This window comes from Mobula birostris, chromosome 12 (assembly GCF_030028105.1).
Source record: "Mobula birostris isolate sMobBir1 chromosome 12, sMobBir1.hap1, whole genome shotgun sequence".
Taxonomy (NCBI): Eukaryota; Metazoa; Chordata; class Chondrichthyes; order Myliobatiformes; family Myliobatidae; genus Mobula; species Mobula birostris.
Genome location: NC_092381.1, coordinates 57,307,093 through 57,320,625, shown reverse-complemented (window position 1 = coordinate 57,320,625; position 13,533 = coordinate 57,307,093). Strand labels below are relative to the sequence as shown.

The 13,533-nt window shown below is 37.6% G+C and overlaps 1 protein-coding gene across 1 annotated transcript in view; it reads right to left on the bottom strand.

The window, feature by feature from the left end:
• The window catches only part of negr1 (neuronal growth regulator 1), a 493,130-nt gene that overhangs the window by 132,516 nt on the left and 347,081 nt on the right, over nt 1-13,533 (bottom strand). Inside the window, exon 3 of the mRNA XM_072274684.1 lies at nt 11,591-11,716. Within this exon, the coding sequence (XP_072130785.1) occupies nt 11,591-11,716 (126 nt within the window). The remainder of the gene's footprint in view (nt 1-11,590; nt 11,717-13,533) is intronic.

Genomic DNA, 13,533 nt, shown 5'->3' with positions numbered 1-13,533 from the left:
TAACTGCAATGTCAGTACTTACCTGGTAAGGATTTGTGACCCACAGAACCTACATGACCTCGAGAAATGGTAAGTTCCACTCACAGAAATGGACTGACTGCTCACTAAGTCACATATATCCACTAAGTGTCAAGCCTACCAATCAAATGAATGCTTCTGAATATCTTTAACATCTACTAAAATATAAAACGCTATTGCAAAACAATGATGCTACAATCTTTTAAAGAAAATCACAAATACACCACAAATCAACACAACATATTTAAGTTAACTAAGTTAATTCAAGTTGGTGTGAATTACAGTTGACTATCCATTTACCTTCTCAACCAGTTCTTCTTAATGTAATGATTATGCAAACAATATCAACCACTGAGAAACTGCCAGAAGACAACATTCTGCTCCTGGCCTCCATGAACAGTCCAATGTGAGAGAACAGTCAGATATTAAGTGGGAAGGATCAAGCAAATTTCAGGATTTCCATGTCACAAACAGAATTGCTGCTGTTTCTCAGTAATTTCTGGTTCATTGTGCCTTTTCCCCGAGCATTAGTACAATGTTATCCAAAAGCAATTGCTGATTAGACATGGACTAATGGACACAGACTGATTAGATACAGACTTATGGCTTTACTTCCTTAGGACTAATTTTAATTCCTTTCTCTTCTTCAGCAGTTCATCTGGAATGAGTATGACTTGGATTAGCTTTCAGTATGCACGCAGAAAAAAAAACACATGGTTGTATATGGTGACATGTATGTACTCTGATAATAAATTTACTTTGAACTTTTGAAATTTGAACGGTGGTAAGTGCCTTGTGGAACCTGCAGAAATACCACTATTGGCACATGGTGGATGAGTGGATGGTCTCTGAGTCAGTGTGTTATTTCCACCATTTACACAGAGCAACAAATTGATTTGCTGTTTTTAAAGCCAATTTTGAATAGCTGTGGTCCAGGGATACCAGCAGACAGTGGAAATGTTGGAGTTCTTCTTCCACCTGATAATCTCTTGTCTTGGTAGAGCTTGGAATAAATCACCGGCTTCTGGAGATTGCTATCAGGTATTCAAGCAATTTAGCCTGCCCAATGAAGCAACCATAATTATTGCCTTAATAGTGGGGATGTTGGCCTGGGAGAGAATACTCAAGGTTGACTCACTAAATGTGTCAGTGGATCTAGAGAAATTTGTTAAGCAACATTGGTGGTACCTCTCCATACAGTGAGACACCCACTGGAGGTATTCCATATTCAGAAACATATAGAACAATGAGAATCTTTGTGTCTGGGATTCTGATCTGGATCAGATGACAAAAAGCTGTGCTGGGACATTAATGGTGATGATGAATTTCATCATCAATGTCTATATTTATAAAGAGCAGGCTCAGAAGCAACAGGAAATACTCCCAGTATTCCCTCATCTGATCATAGGTTACAATTATGCCTTCTCTAATTGAAGGGTTCTTTAAAGTGATGCTTCTGGCGAGCACTGACTCCCATTGTATCCCCAATAAACTTTATCATCCTCTAGCCCTTGAGCACAAACTCAGCATGTTGCAGTCATTGCTACACACAGTCCATGACCAGAAGCTGCATTTTGGCCCCTGACCTTGAAAGAGCCCTGATCCTGAACAATATTGTTTTAAATGATCAGATAAAACTCTTCAAGTGTTTTCTTAATTAGAGACACAAATTGTTTGCTAATTTGTTTTAGTTTCGTCCTTATGTAAGAAGATGTATTTTGTTGGACACTATTAAAAGTAGTGCAATGTGTGCAATCTTGATAGATTTCCCTTTATTTCCTTCTTTATGTTCATGCTTTATATTCCATTTTACTTGATCTAACAAGCTGATGTGAAACGTTTGTATCTCCAAAATATTTGTTAAACATTGCATTGATCCCTCCATTGTAAAGAAGGTGGTATTTCAATGGCATGACAGATCAAACTCATCACTGAGAGGTTCTGTGAATTGAAAGATTGCATGGAACAAATGCTGAGATTTGCTTCTGCAATTATACAACGATAATTACATACAATCACTGTGCAAATGCATTGTGCTCCAGTCTTTGACATGAAGGGCTCAGATGGAAATTCAGCTTGACAGTCTGTGCACTTTTGGTGAAAAATTTTCACAGATGGATCCTGAATTCTGCCTCCACATCCATTACTCTGCACCTCAAAAATACATAAAACAATATTGAATTTCTCCCACTGCACTTGGTCGAGGCACTTTTTATTCTCCTTAATGTTTAATGTGGTATTACATCAGGTTGTGATGCTCCTGCCTTAATTACTCTTAATTATTCAAACTAACAGCAAACACAGATCTTGATGCAACAGGTATTTTACAGTCTACTTAAACTCATTATTTATGCAATTTCTTCCATTAAGCTCATTACTGGAATTATGCCAGATCTCTCCTGTGTCTTAAAGCATGCTTTTCTAAAAATTGAAACAACTAACACAATATAGTTTTGAAGTCAATTTTAAGTAAATTTGTATTACATGTAAATTGCTAAATAGGCAAGAAAAAGCTTTGTGTGAGAGTAAGTATTTCTTCAAATGCACTTCCAATAGCAAGTTAGAAGCATGTGCAAACATTAAGGTGAACATGAATATATTTTCTAATGTTGATCTAGGGACAAACAGGTTAGGAGTTCAACAAAAGTAGCCAGGATGAAAAATTTATTTTGTGCCACATGATATGGAAAACATTACTTAGTGACTCATATTTTAGTTATTGCATACAGCAACTACAAAACACATGTTCAGTTAATTACACTGGATGTGACATCCCACTACTCAAACGTATTAAGACCTTCTTTATAAATAATACAATAACATGGTTTAGGCCAATGTTCTGGGACACAGCATACTTTGCATGATTTGTTTTTTTTCTGCACATTGTTTGTTTGACGGTCTTTTTTAAATGGGTTCTATTGGGTTTCTTTGTTATGTGACTACTTGTAAAAAGACGGATCTGAAGGTTGTATAGAGTATATATACTTTGATAATAAATGTACTTTGAACTTTGATTAGCGGAGTAGTACTGCTCTTACAGCAAGGACGGACATCTGTCACACTTGCTTGACATGACAGCTGTGCATTTTTCAGTTCTCTTTCCCACAATCTAAATGTCTCTCCCTCTGATCTTGATTGTCTATCCTTCCTCACTCATTCAAAATTCCTCTCTTCAATCTGAACCTCTGAGTTCTCCACCTCAGTCTAATCTCCACCTCCTCCCAATTCAGATGCTCCATTCTCCATTCTCATCCTCTAGTCCCCTATCCTCTTTCTCTGATATGTCTCTCCTCTCTCCCATTTCCTGTCTTTTCCCTTCCAGTCCCTTCCCCTTTCCTGTTTGAACATTTGTCTGCTATCCCTCCACCTCCCTGCTCCTTCATCTGCAATCTCCATCTTTCGTCCAATCTAGCAGCAAGGAACCAGATGGAAAATAATTAACTTTAAAGTAAATCTTCAGAACTTTATATAAACCCTGATTACAATGACAGAAATAGACACTAAAAACATACAAGGGAGATGTAATAACCTTGGAACAAAGTGCAAAAACACAAAACAAAACTAGGATGTCTTCTCCATGTGATATTTGATGTGCCTGTCTCTTTTGCAGCTCACTGGAGGATGTTCAGACTCCCCAGAAGTGTGTGCTCATACATAAAGACTTTTTTTTGTCAGCCCTCAATATTGACACTGACAGCTCAACCAGAGGGCTGTTGACCTATCAATCCCATGAAACAAAGCACTGTTTGCTTGGTAAAATAATATGTTATTTAAGGAATGGATACAAATAGCTCACGCCAATAACTACTAATGACCAGATAATTCATGCCCAAATCACAAACAATTTTTCTCACTCAATAATTATTCCATGCAGTAGTTTAACAAAGCAAATGATGCTTACAGCTCCAGAACATCAGAAGAAAGTCGTCAATAACTTGCAAGGGGCAAATAGTCTGCAGGTGTATAAATAAATAGTGTATAACAATAAAACCCAGCAAGTTACTTTTGCTACTTTAAATTGTGTTCTGCATTAATGGAACTAGCAGCTGTATGTATATTTAAATGAATCTTTTGTTCTATTGGTCCGGTATTCTAAGAGATTAATCCAAACATGAATTTGCGACTTAAATCTTTGGTAATTTTTTAATCTAATTTTGTTACTTCCTTTTCATGCGCAGTTCTATTTTGTTTTCCTAGTTATAGACACGATATATTTTGGTTTTGTGTTTTTGCATTCCATTACAAAGTTGTTATACAGTATCTCCCTTTAGTTTCTGTTTCTCTTCGCTTAATTAGTTTTATAAGAAGTTCTGAAGATTTACTCTAAAGTTTAGGAACGTGTTTTTTTTGTGAATAGTATTCAGGAGAAGGAGAAAGGTGTAGAAAGAGGTGGGAGATCAGCAAAAGGCTGTTAGAGATATAAGGGAGAAAGGGAGTACAGAGATGGGCCACAAAAGATTCTGCAGGAAATCTGGAGCAACACACGCAAAATGCCGGAGGAACTCAGCAGGTCAGGCAGCATTTATGAAGAAGAATAAACAGTTGACCATCTGGGCCAAGACTCTTCATCAGGGCTCAACTTCTGTCTCTTCATACTGGAAAGGAGTATCTGAGGAATTGCTGAGAGCATTTGAAATGAAGTGAAGAGATGGCAAAGAAACACAGTGAAGGTATAGTGGTCATCTGTAGTCGAGAAGCTGCGAGAATGATGCACTTGTAGAAGGCATGAACAAGCTTTAACAATAATAGTATAAAGCATACAAATCTGGGAATATACAAAATATGGAACAGTAATTCCCTTTCATCAAACTCTAGCAGATGGTAGAGAGAAAAAAAATTGCCAGCTGGAGCTAGGCTTCTCACCACAACATCATCAGTCTAGGGAGTGAGAAGAGCAATTGTTATCAGTAGAGCATAAATTCTTGACAATGATGTGACCAATCAAAAAACCCACAAGATTTCAATATTTTACAAGTCACTTTCCCATATCAGTGAGGATCAAGAACAAGTGGCAGCCTCACATTAGATCATGTACTAAATCACATAGTGAAATTCTCCAAATTTAAAGTCACACATTTTGTCTATATTTGAATATTTGCATTGCAGATATGTGTCAACAAATAGAATTGGAAAATCCACAGCAGTATAGTATCACTATTAGTAGGTGTACAGACCACCTTCACATCACAGGGATCAGGTGAGTGAGGCCAGCAGACAACTGAAGGATGGGAAGTCATGAGAATGGTTTGAAGTACAAAGTAAATTTAATATCAAAGTAGATATATGCTATCATACACTACCTTGACATTTATTTTCTTGCAGGCATTTACAGGAAAAAAAGAAATATAATAAAATTTCTCAAAAATATATATATAAGAAGACAAAGACTGGCAAACAACCAATGTGCAAAAGAAGACAAACTAATAAAAAATCTTGAGAACAAGAGTTCTTGATTGCTGAGTTTGTAGATTGTAGAATCAGTTCAAGATAGTGGTGATTGAAGTCACCACTAGGTCTTATGAGAGACCAGAAAATTCTTGTAGGATCAGGAAAGGAGAAAAGATGGCAGAATGTTGAGGGATCAGGAGAGTAGTGAGGCCGACAGTCTTTTGAAGTAGAAACGGATATTGGCAGCAAATAGTGGGTGTCATGGGGTCAGGCGTCATAAATTGTAATTCAAGGTGTGGGCAAAAGATTATTGCTGTTGCACTTGGGGAGGTGAGCGGGTGGAGAGATCCCAATGATGTGGGGAGGAACTTTATCACATTGCAAGCCTCCCAGTTTTACAATGCAATATGTAGACCATATTATGCCAGAATTAACAGCCCAGAAAACCATAGTCCAAGATTCTGGTCAGTGCAAAAGGAGAATGGTGCATGGAATGCCATCATCCAGTGCACATAAACTGGTGAAAGGCTAAAACATGGCCATGTATGGTCAAGATTAGCAAGTGACACAGCGTGACCCAGAAATAATTAGACCATAAGCTATAGGAGCAGAAGTAGGTCATCTGGCCCATCGAGTCTGCTCTGCAATTGTTAATTGTTACTGTCTTTTAATTTGGAAACAATTTTGATTTTCAATTGCATAACCATAAAAAGTGTTGAGTAAATGCATCGCTATGCAGTAGTTATTAACTATGTTTGTGATGTACTAAACATCCTACACAATGTAATAGTTGGTGTCTGACCGTTCTTCAGTACAAGAAAACTACAAACACAAGAAAGTGCCAATTTTCAAACCTTAAACAAAGGGACAACAACTTTGTGTTGTCTGATTTTTATACCACTGTAAATCTATAAAACTATAAAATCATTCCAAATACATTGTACAATCAAGATATTGTGTAATTATGTGTTGTCTGATTGGATAGGTTACAGAAAAATTAAAAATTTGGAAGTTTTTGAGAAAAGTGCTTCATAGAAAAATTATTTTCGTTGTGTGTGCATCAGTAACAAAGAATAATACATTTAGGATTAGAACACCAAGGAGAAGATCAAAATAACCACCAAACAAGAGAAAATCTGAAGATGCTGGACATCCAAGCAACACACACAGTCTTGCCGAAGGGTTTCGGCCCGAACTGTTGACTGTACTTTATTTTACATCGACGTTGCCTGGCCTGATGAGTTCCTCCAGCATTTTGTGTGTGTTGCTCAAAATAACTTTATTCACATAATGACATACAAGATGGAACTAACTAAGCATTTAAAGAGAAAAACATTTAACAGCAGAAAATGCAGGTTTAAAGGACTGTAGTACATTGTAGTATACAGTATATGGAGCTGGTCTAATATAGACATGTCAGGCCAGACAGCCATTTGAGAAAACAAGAGAAAATCTGCAGATGTTGGAAATCCAAGCAACACACGCAAAATGCTGGAGGAACTCAGCAGGCCAGGTACGTCATTTTGTGTATGTCATTTGAGAAAATATTTTTATGTTTGTACAATTAGAAATCACTGTTTACATTGCTGACATATGACTATTTCATTCCTCTAACTTTTTTCTCTCTGTTAATTTAGTTGATGTGTTAGTCTGTTTTAAATAGGCAGCAGTGGGTGGCATGGTAGTGTAGTGGTTAGCACAATGCTTTCCAGGAGCAGCGACCTGGGTTCAATTTCTGCTGCTGCCTGTATGGAGTTTGTACGTTCTCCCCATGACCACGTGGGTTTCCTCTGGGTGCTGGGTTTCCTCCCATAGTCTAAAGACATACCAGCTGTTAGATTAATTCGTCATTGTAAATTGTCCCGTGATTAGGCTAGGGTTAAATTGGGGGTTGGCTTGAAGGGCCCTCTCTGAGCTATATCTCAATAAAATAAATAAAAATAAAATTTTAATTCTCTAACATTAAGATTCCATCACAACCAATTCTGAACTACTGAAGACTCATGAAATAACTTAAAGAATTTGCTTTTTTTTTGTAAATATTAACCCTGTTCCAATTTATCATGAGAACCTTGACCTTTGCTGGACTGGATTCCTATGGCCCCTCACCTCGGAAGCCAATCTTTGTGTGGGAGCCCTGCAGTAAATGTAACAGACATTTTAATCATGAAGAGCATCAAAGCTGAACCTGATGTTGTTTTTGCCAATATTCACAGCTGTCTAGTTTCTAGCAATCAAGACTGTTTCTTCCTCTCCCTGCCTTAAGGAACTAATTGCTCATTAGTCTCCAAATCCGAGGGCATGCACAAGAAATTTAAATCTGACCGCTTTTCAAAGGGCACATTATGTACACACGTTATGCACATCATGTATACATGCTCATCCCTGGCATGCATAATGATCATAGGAGGAGGGATTGTAGCTCTGAACGCACTGTCCTTTGCATGCTGGAATCAATTCTATTACAGTTGATGTTAGTTAAGTCAGTATTCATTGGGATATGGATGCAGGAGTAGGACCTTCAGTTCTTAGAGCCTGAATTTGGTTAGATCAGGTTCCTCAGCTCCACTTATACACTCTTGTTTCATTTCCTTTGATGCTCTCACCTGGAATTAATAGAATCTCTATTCACATCTGGTTTCCCATAAGACACTGTAAAATAATTCAGTCACTCTAAGTTAAAACAAATGCTTAATATTGTAGAAATTCTGCATTAAACAGACTCCAGAGAATCGCAATTCAAGTCAACAAAAGTTATAAGTCATCATAAGCTCTGGAATGGCTAAAGAACATAAAAAAGGGCTGTGGAGAGACTGACCAGTGGACAGAACCTTGGCAGATGCAATTTGCTACAAGAAAGAATGAAGATGGTTGTCTACATTCTAAGTTTTGCAATTGGCTTATTCCCTGAATGTTAAAACACCAGGAACCATGGAGGAGCAAAGGGATTTGGGGCATCAGTGTGCACAAAAGAACTTAAAGTGAATCAACTTGTAAAAGCAGAAATTATAAACTGAATGGAACTAATAGAATGTTGGTCTTTTTCAAAAAAAAAGGCTTCATGCGATCAACAACACTAGAGCAAAACAAATTCAAATTTCAATGATTTTCCTCATATAGTGTTAACTACTAAAATAAACACAAAAATGCAATTTTAGATTATTTGAAAAGTGCTTTGATTTTTCCTCCTTAGTACTTCTATTGTCTTTAATGTACAAATATTACTGATTTGCCCTTTTTTCTAAAAGGTCCTTATTTTCCAATGTAGCCCGGCACTTGCACTGTATTTTGAATGGTATCACAATTCATAGTCACACTAAAATATTTATTGCTAGTTTTGCAACAAATCAATTGTGGAAGATGTTAAGAGTGATAGAGGTCAATCTTGTCCATTATTCATTGTAAGCCGGATGAGACTGCTATGGCTTGTTTTGCTGTTGTTGTTTTGCTGCTGTCATTCTGTTGTTGTTGTGTGTTTTGTTCTTCTGAACATTGTGGACACACCATGTTGGTGCTGGGATGTGTGCTGACACTTGTGGCCTGCCCCAGCATCTAATAAATTAAACAAATCTGAATCCGAATCCCAAAATGCTGGTCTTGGAAGGGATACAGGGTTCAATTATCTTATTACCACAGTAGCTTCAAGGGTTAAGCTGTACCAGGTTGCAGTCCTTTGAAGACCGAAGGACAATTTAATTCAGGATTCTAAAAGATGAAAGAATTTAACAGGGCTAACCTGGGGAAGTTATTTCCTCTGGTATGGATTCAATAACAAGAAGACATAACTTAAAATTAAAGTTCAACTATTCGGGAATAAAATTGTACAAAGGAAAGCGTATATCTGAAACTCTTGCCTCTGAAAGGCTGCTGAAGCAGCTTCAATTGGAATTTCCAAGAGTGATGCTGGTGATATTTCGTTCAGTTTGGGTTTCAAGTGATACAGAGTGAGTGGAGCAAAGATGCAGATTAAACATGATCTAAGTGAAAAACAGAGAAGGCTCAGAGCTAAATGACCTACTCTTGTTGATATGGTTCTATAATTATATCGCAAACATACCCCAGTTTTAGAGACATAAATTTTTTTATACTATATAAAACAATAGATATGTTTAAAAGAAGTGTATTGATTTAATGCTTAATATCTCCAATTTAATGATTGACTTTTCAACTTAATGTCATCAGCCACAATTGTATTGAATGGCAGAGTGAGCACAAGAAGCAGAATTATCCCGCGCTGTTTCTATTTCTTCTGTTCCTATGTTCTAACTCAGTCAATAATTTTGGCAACACACACAAATTGCTGGAGGAACTCAGCAGGTCAGGCAGTATCTATGGAAGTGAATAAACAATTGATGTTTTGGGCTGAGACCCTTCATCAGAACTGGAAAGGAATGGGGAAGATGCCAGAATAAAATGGTTGTGCTTTTACAAAGTATTTCACATGGACAGAATTGTAAAGCATATCTGGTGGCCAAAATATTAAGAACTGAGGGATAAATACTTCTACCCCCATCTCTATCTCCATAATAATTATTCAAAATAATGAAAGTTTAAGTATATGTTGTCCATTGGAACAACCTACATCCCAAACGTGAATATAGAAAATATCCCCCTGAGTTAAGGCAAGGGATTTAAAAGCTATCAGGAAATTACATATCACAATATAGTTTCAATAATCTGCCAGAGACAATATCTGGGTCCTTCACATAAAACAGTACAGAATAAGAACAGGCCCTTCAGTACACAATGTTTAATCCAATCATGATGCCAGTCCAGACTAATCCCATCTGTATGTACATGGTCAGTGTCCCTTTTCTGTGCCTGCTCATGTGCCTATTTAAATTCCTCTTAAAGGATGCTATTCTATCTGCTTCTACCACTTCCCCCGGCAAAGCATTCCAGGCACCTTCCACCCATTGTGTAAAAAAACCCTGCCTTGTAAATCTCCTTTAAACTTTCTCTTGCTCATCTTAAATCTCTGCCCTGTGTATTTGATGTTTCCTCCCAGGAAAAGAGACAAACTACCTGTGCTATCTTTGCCTCTTATGATTTTGCACACTTCTTTCAGGTCACTGCTCAGCATTTGATACTCCAGAGAAAACAATCCAAATTTGTCCAACCTCTCCTTATAGCTAATGTGCTTTAATCTAGGCAATGTCCTGGTGAACCATTCATGCATCCTCTCCAAAGTTTCAACAAACTTCCTCTAATGAGGAGATCAGAATTGCAATGCTCCAAATGCAGCCTAACTGAAGTTTTATACAGCTTCAACATAACTTCCTGATTTTTCTGATCAACGCCCTGGCCAATGAAGGTAAGTATGCCACATACCTTAGTTACCACCCTCTCTACTTGTCTTGCCACTTTCAAGGATCCATGGACTTGCACCCCAAGTTTCCTCTATATATCAGCTCCTAAAGGTCTAGTCATTGCAGCTTTCCAGATAATATATTTTTATTGAGTTTCACACAAATTTTGTCATACTATTTGTAAAATTTAGGTTAGTGTGCAGTTAACAGACTGATTTAAGATTTTAAACATTTTTCAGGACATGTTGAACTAGTCCAGCTCTTCTGAGAAATTACTCTGTTAAGTGATATTGGGTCAAGCATTCCAGGATGTAAATGCAGTGACAATGAAGGAACAGCAATATGCTTACAAGCTAGACAGTTTGTTATTTGGAGGGGAAGCTACAAGTGGTGATGTGGGCATGTACCTGTGGCCATTGTTGCTCTTGTCCTTATCAGTAGAAGTGGTTGTAGGTTTGGGAGATGTTGTTGGAGTTTACTGTGAGTACTGCTACTCACTTTTTAGATGTTGCAAACTGTAGCCACTGTGGTGGAGGATGCATACGTTTATGGTATTGAATAAGTGCCAATCAAATGGCTACTTTTATCCTGAATGGTTAAATAAAGAGATGTGCAGAATAATTTGACATTACATGTCCGTAATTTAATTTCTGACAAATGGATTGTGTTTAACCTAAATATGAAAAGAGACACTTTTTATACTTTCATTATTTATTTTGCTGTTTTCTAGCAGACTTCAGAAGGTGACATTCTAATTTTCAAAAAGAGAATCACCTCGTTATGCTGAAATCACATTTAGCGTAATGTGGTAAATTGAAAGCAGAGTATTATTGCAAAGGATGCATGTAGCTATGGGGTGCTTCACTTTCTCTTACCTGATGGTGATATATGCTTCCAAGTTATGGTGGGCTCTGGTTTTCCATTTGCCTCACAGAAAAGAGTGACATTGCTGAATTCATTCACAACACAGCTAGAAGAGATGTCAAGAATCTTTGGAGGAACTAAAAAGAAAAAAAAAAGGAGACAAATGTCAATTACTCTATTATTTAAGTACATTATTAAAAAGTCACTGATATACAGTATCAAACATTATTACTCATTGCTGACATCAACTGAATTGCAATCAGTGCAGAACTATGCTGCTAACGAATATTTGGCTTTATCAGGATTTCCATACAGTCAATATTGAATAACTTGCAAGAACCCATTCAATTACAACCTACTGGAACCAAATTTGCAAAGAAGCACAACTCTCTGCAAAGTAAACAAAACAGATACTACTGGACGTATTCAAAGCTTGTGGATATATCTATGGAGAGGAAAATAAAATAAAAGTTTCAGGTCAAACACCTGGATTAGATCGCAGAACAGTGTTTCAATAGTATTCTGAGTCTTTGACCTGAAATGTAAACTCTGCTTCTCCATCTACAGATGCTGCCTGGTATGCTATGAAGTCTCATTATTTGGTTTCAGATTTCTTGTATGGTATTATACTTAAATGCACGCAGCATAAGGAATGAGGTGGATGATCTTGTTGTACAGCTACAGATTGGCAGGTATGATATTGTGGCCATCACTGAGACATGGCTAAAGGATGCATGTCTCTGGGAGCCGAATATCCAAGCATACATGGTGTATTGGAAGGATAAGCAGGTAGGCAGAGGGGGTGGTGTGGCTTTATTGGTAAGAAATTATATTAAATCATTAGAAAGAGGTGACATAGGATCAGAAGGTGCAGAATCGTTATGGGTTGAGCTAAAAAATTGCAGGGGTAAAAGGACTCTGATGGCAGTTATTCATAGGCATCCAAACAGCTGCAGTGATGTGGACTGCAAATTACAACAGGAAATAGAAAAGGCTTGTCGGAAGGGCAGTGTTATGATGATTGTGGGGGATTTTAACATGCGAGTAGATTGGGAAAATCAGGTTGGCACTGGATCTCAAGAGAGAGAATTTGTAGAATGTCTGTGAGATGGCTTTTTAGAACAGCTTGTTGTTGAGCCCACTAGGGGATCGGCTGTAATGGATTGGGTATTGTGTAATGAACCAGAGGTGATTAGAGAGATTGAGGTGAAGGAACCCTTAGGAGGCAGTGATCATAACATGATTGAGTTCACTGTGAAATTTGAGAAAAAGAAGCCGAAATCCGATGTGTCTGTATTTCGGTGGAATAAAGGAAATTACAGTGACATGGGAGAGGAACGAGACAAAGTTGACTGGAAAGGGATACTAGCAGGAAGGACAGCAGAGCAGCAGTGGCTGGAGTTTATGCGAGAAGTGAGGAAGGTGTAAGACAGATAGATTCCAAAAAAGAAGAAACTTTCAAATGGAAAAAAGATGCAACCGTGGATGACAAGAGAAGTCAAAGCCAAAGTTAAAGCAAAGGAGAGGGCATGCAAGAAAGCAAAAATTAGTGGGAAGGCAGAGGATTCAGAAGTTTTTAAAAGTTTACAAATGGAAACTAAGCAGGTCATTAAGAGGGAAAAGATGAACTATGAAAGGAAGCTAGCAAATAATATCAAAGAGGATACTAAAAGCTTTTTCGAGTATATAAGGAACAAAAGACAGGTGAGAGTAGATATAGGACCGATAGAAAATGACGCTGGAGAAATTGTAATGGGAGATAAGGAGATGGCGGAGGAACTGAATGAGTATTTTGCATCAGTCTTCACTGAGGAAGACATCAGCAGTATACTGGACACTCAAGGGTGTCAGGGTCAGGGAAGAGAAGTGTGTGCAGTCACAATTACAACAGATAAAGTACTCAGGAAGCTGAATAGTCTAAAGGTAGATAAATCTCCCGGACCAGATGGAATGC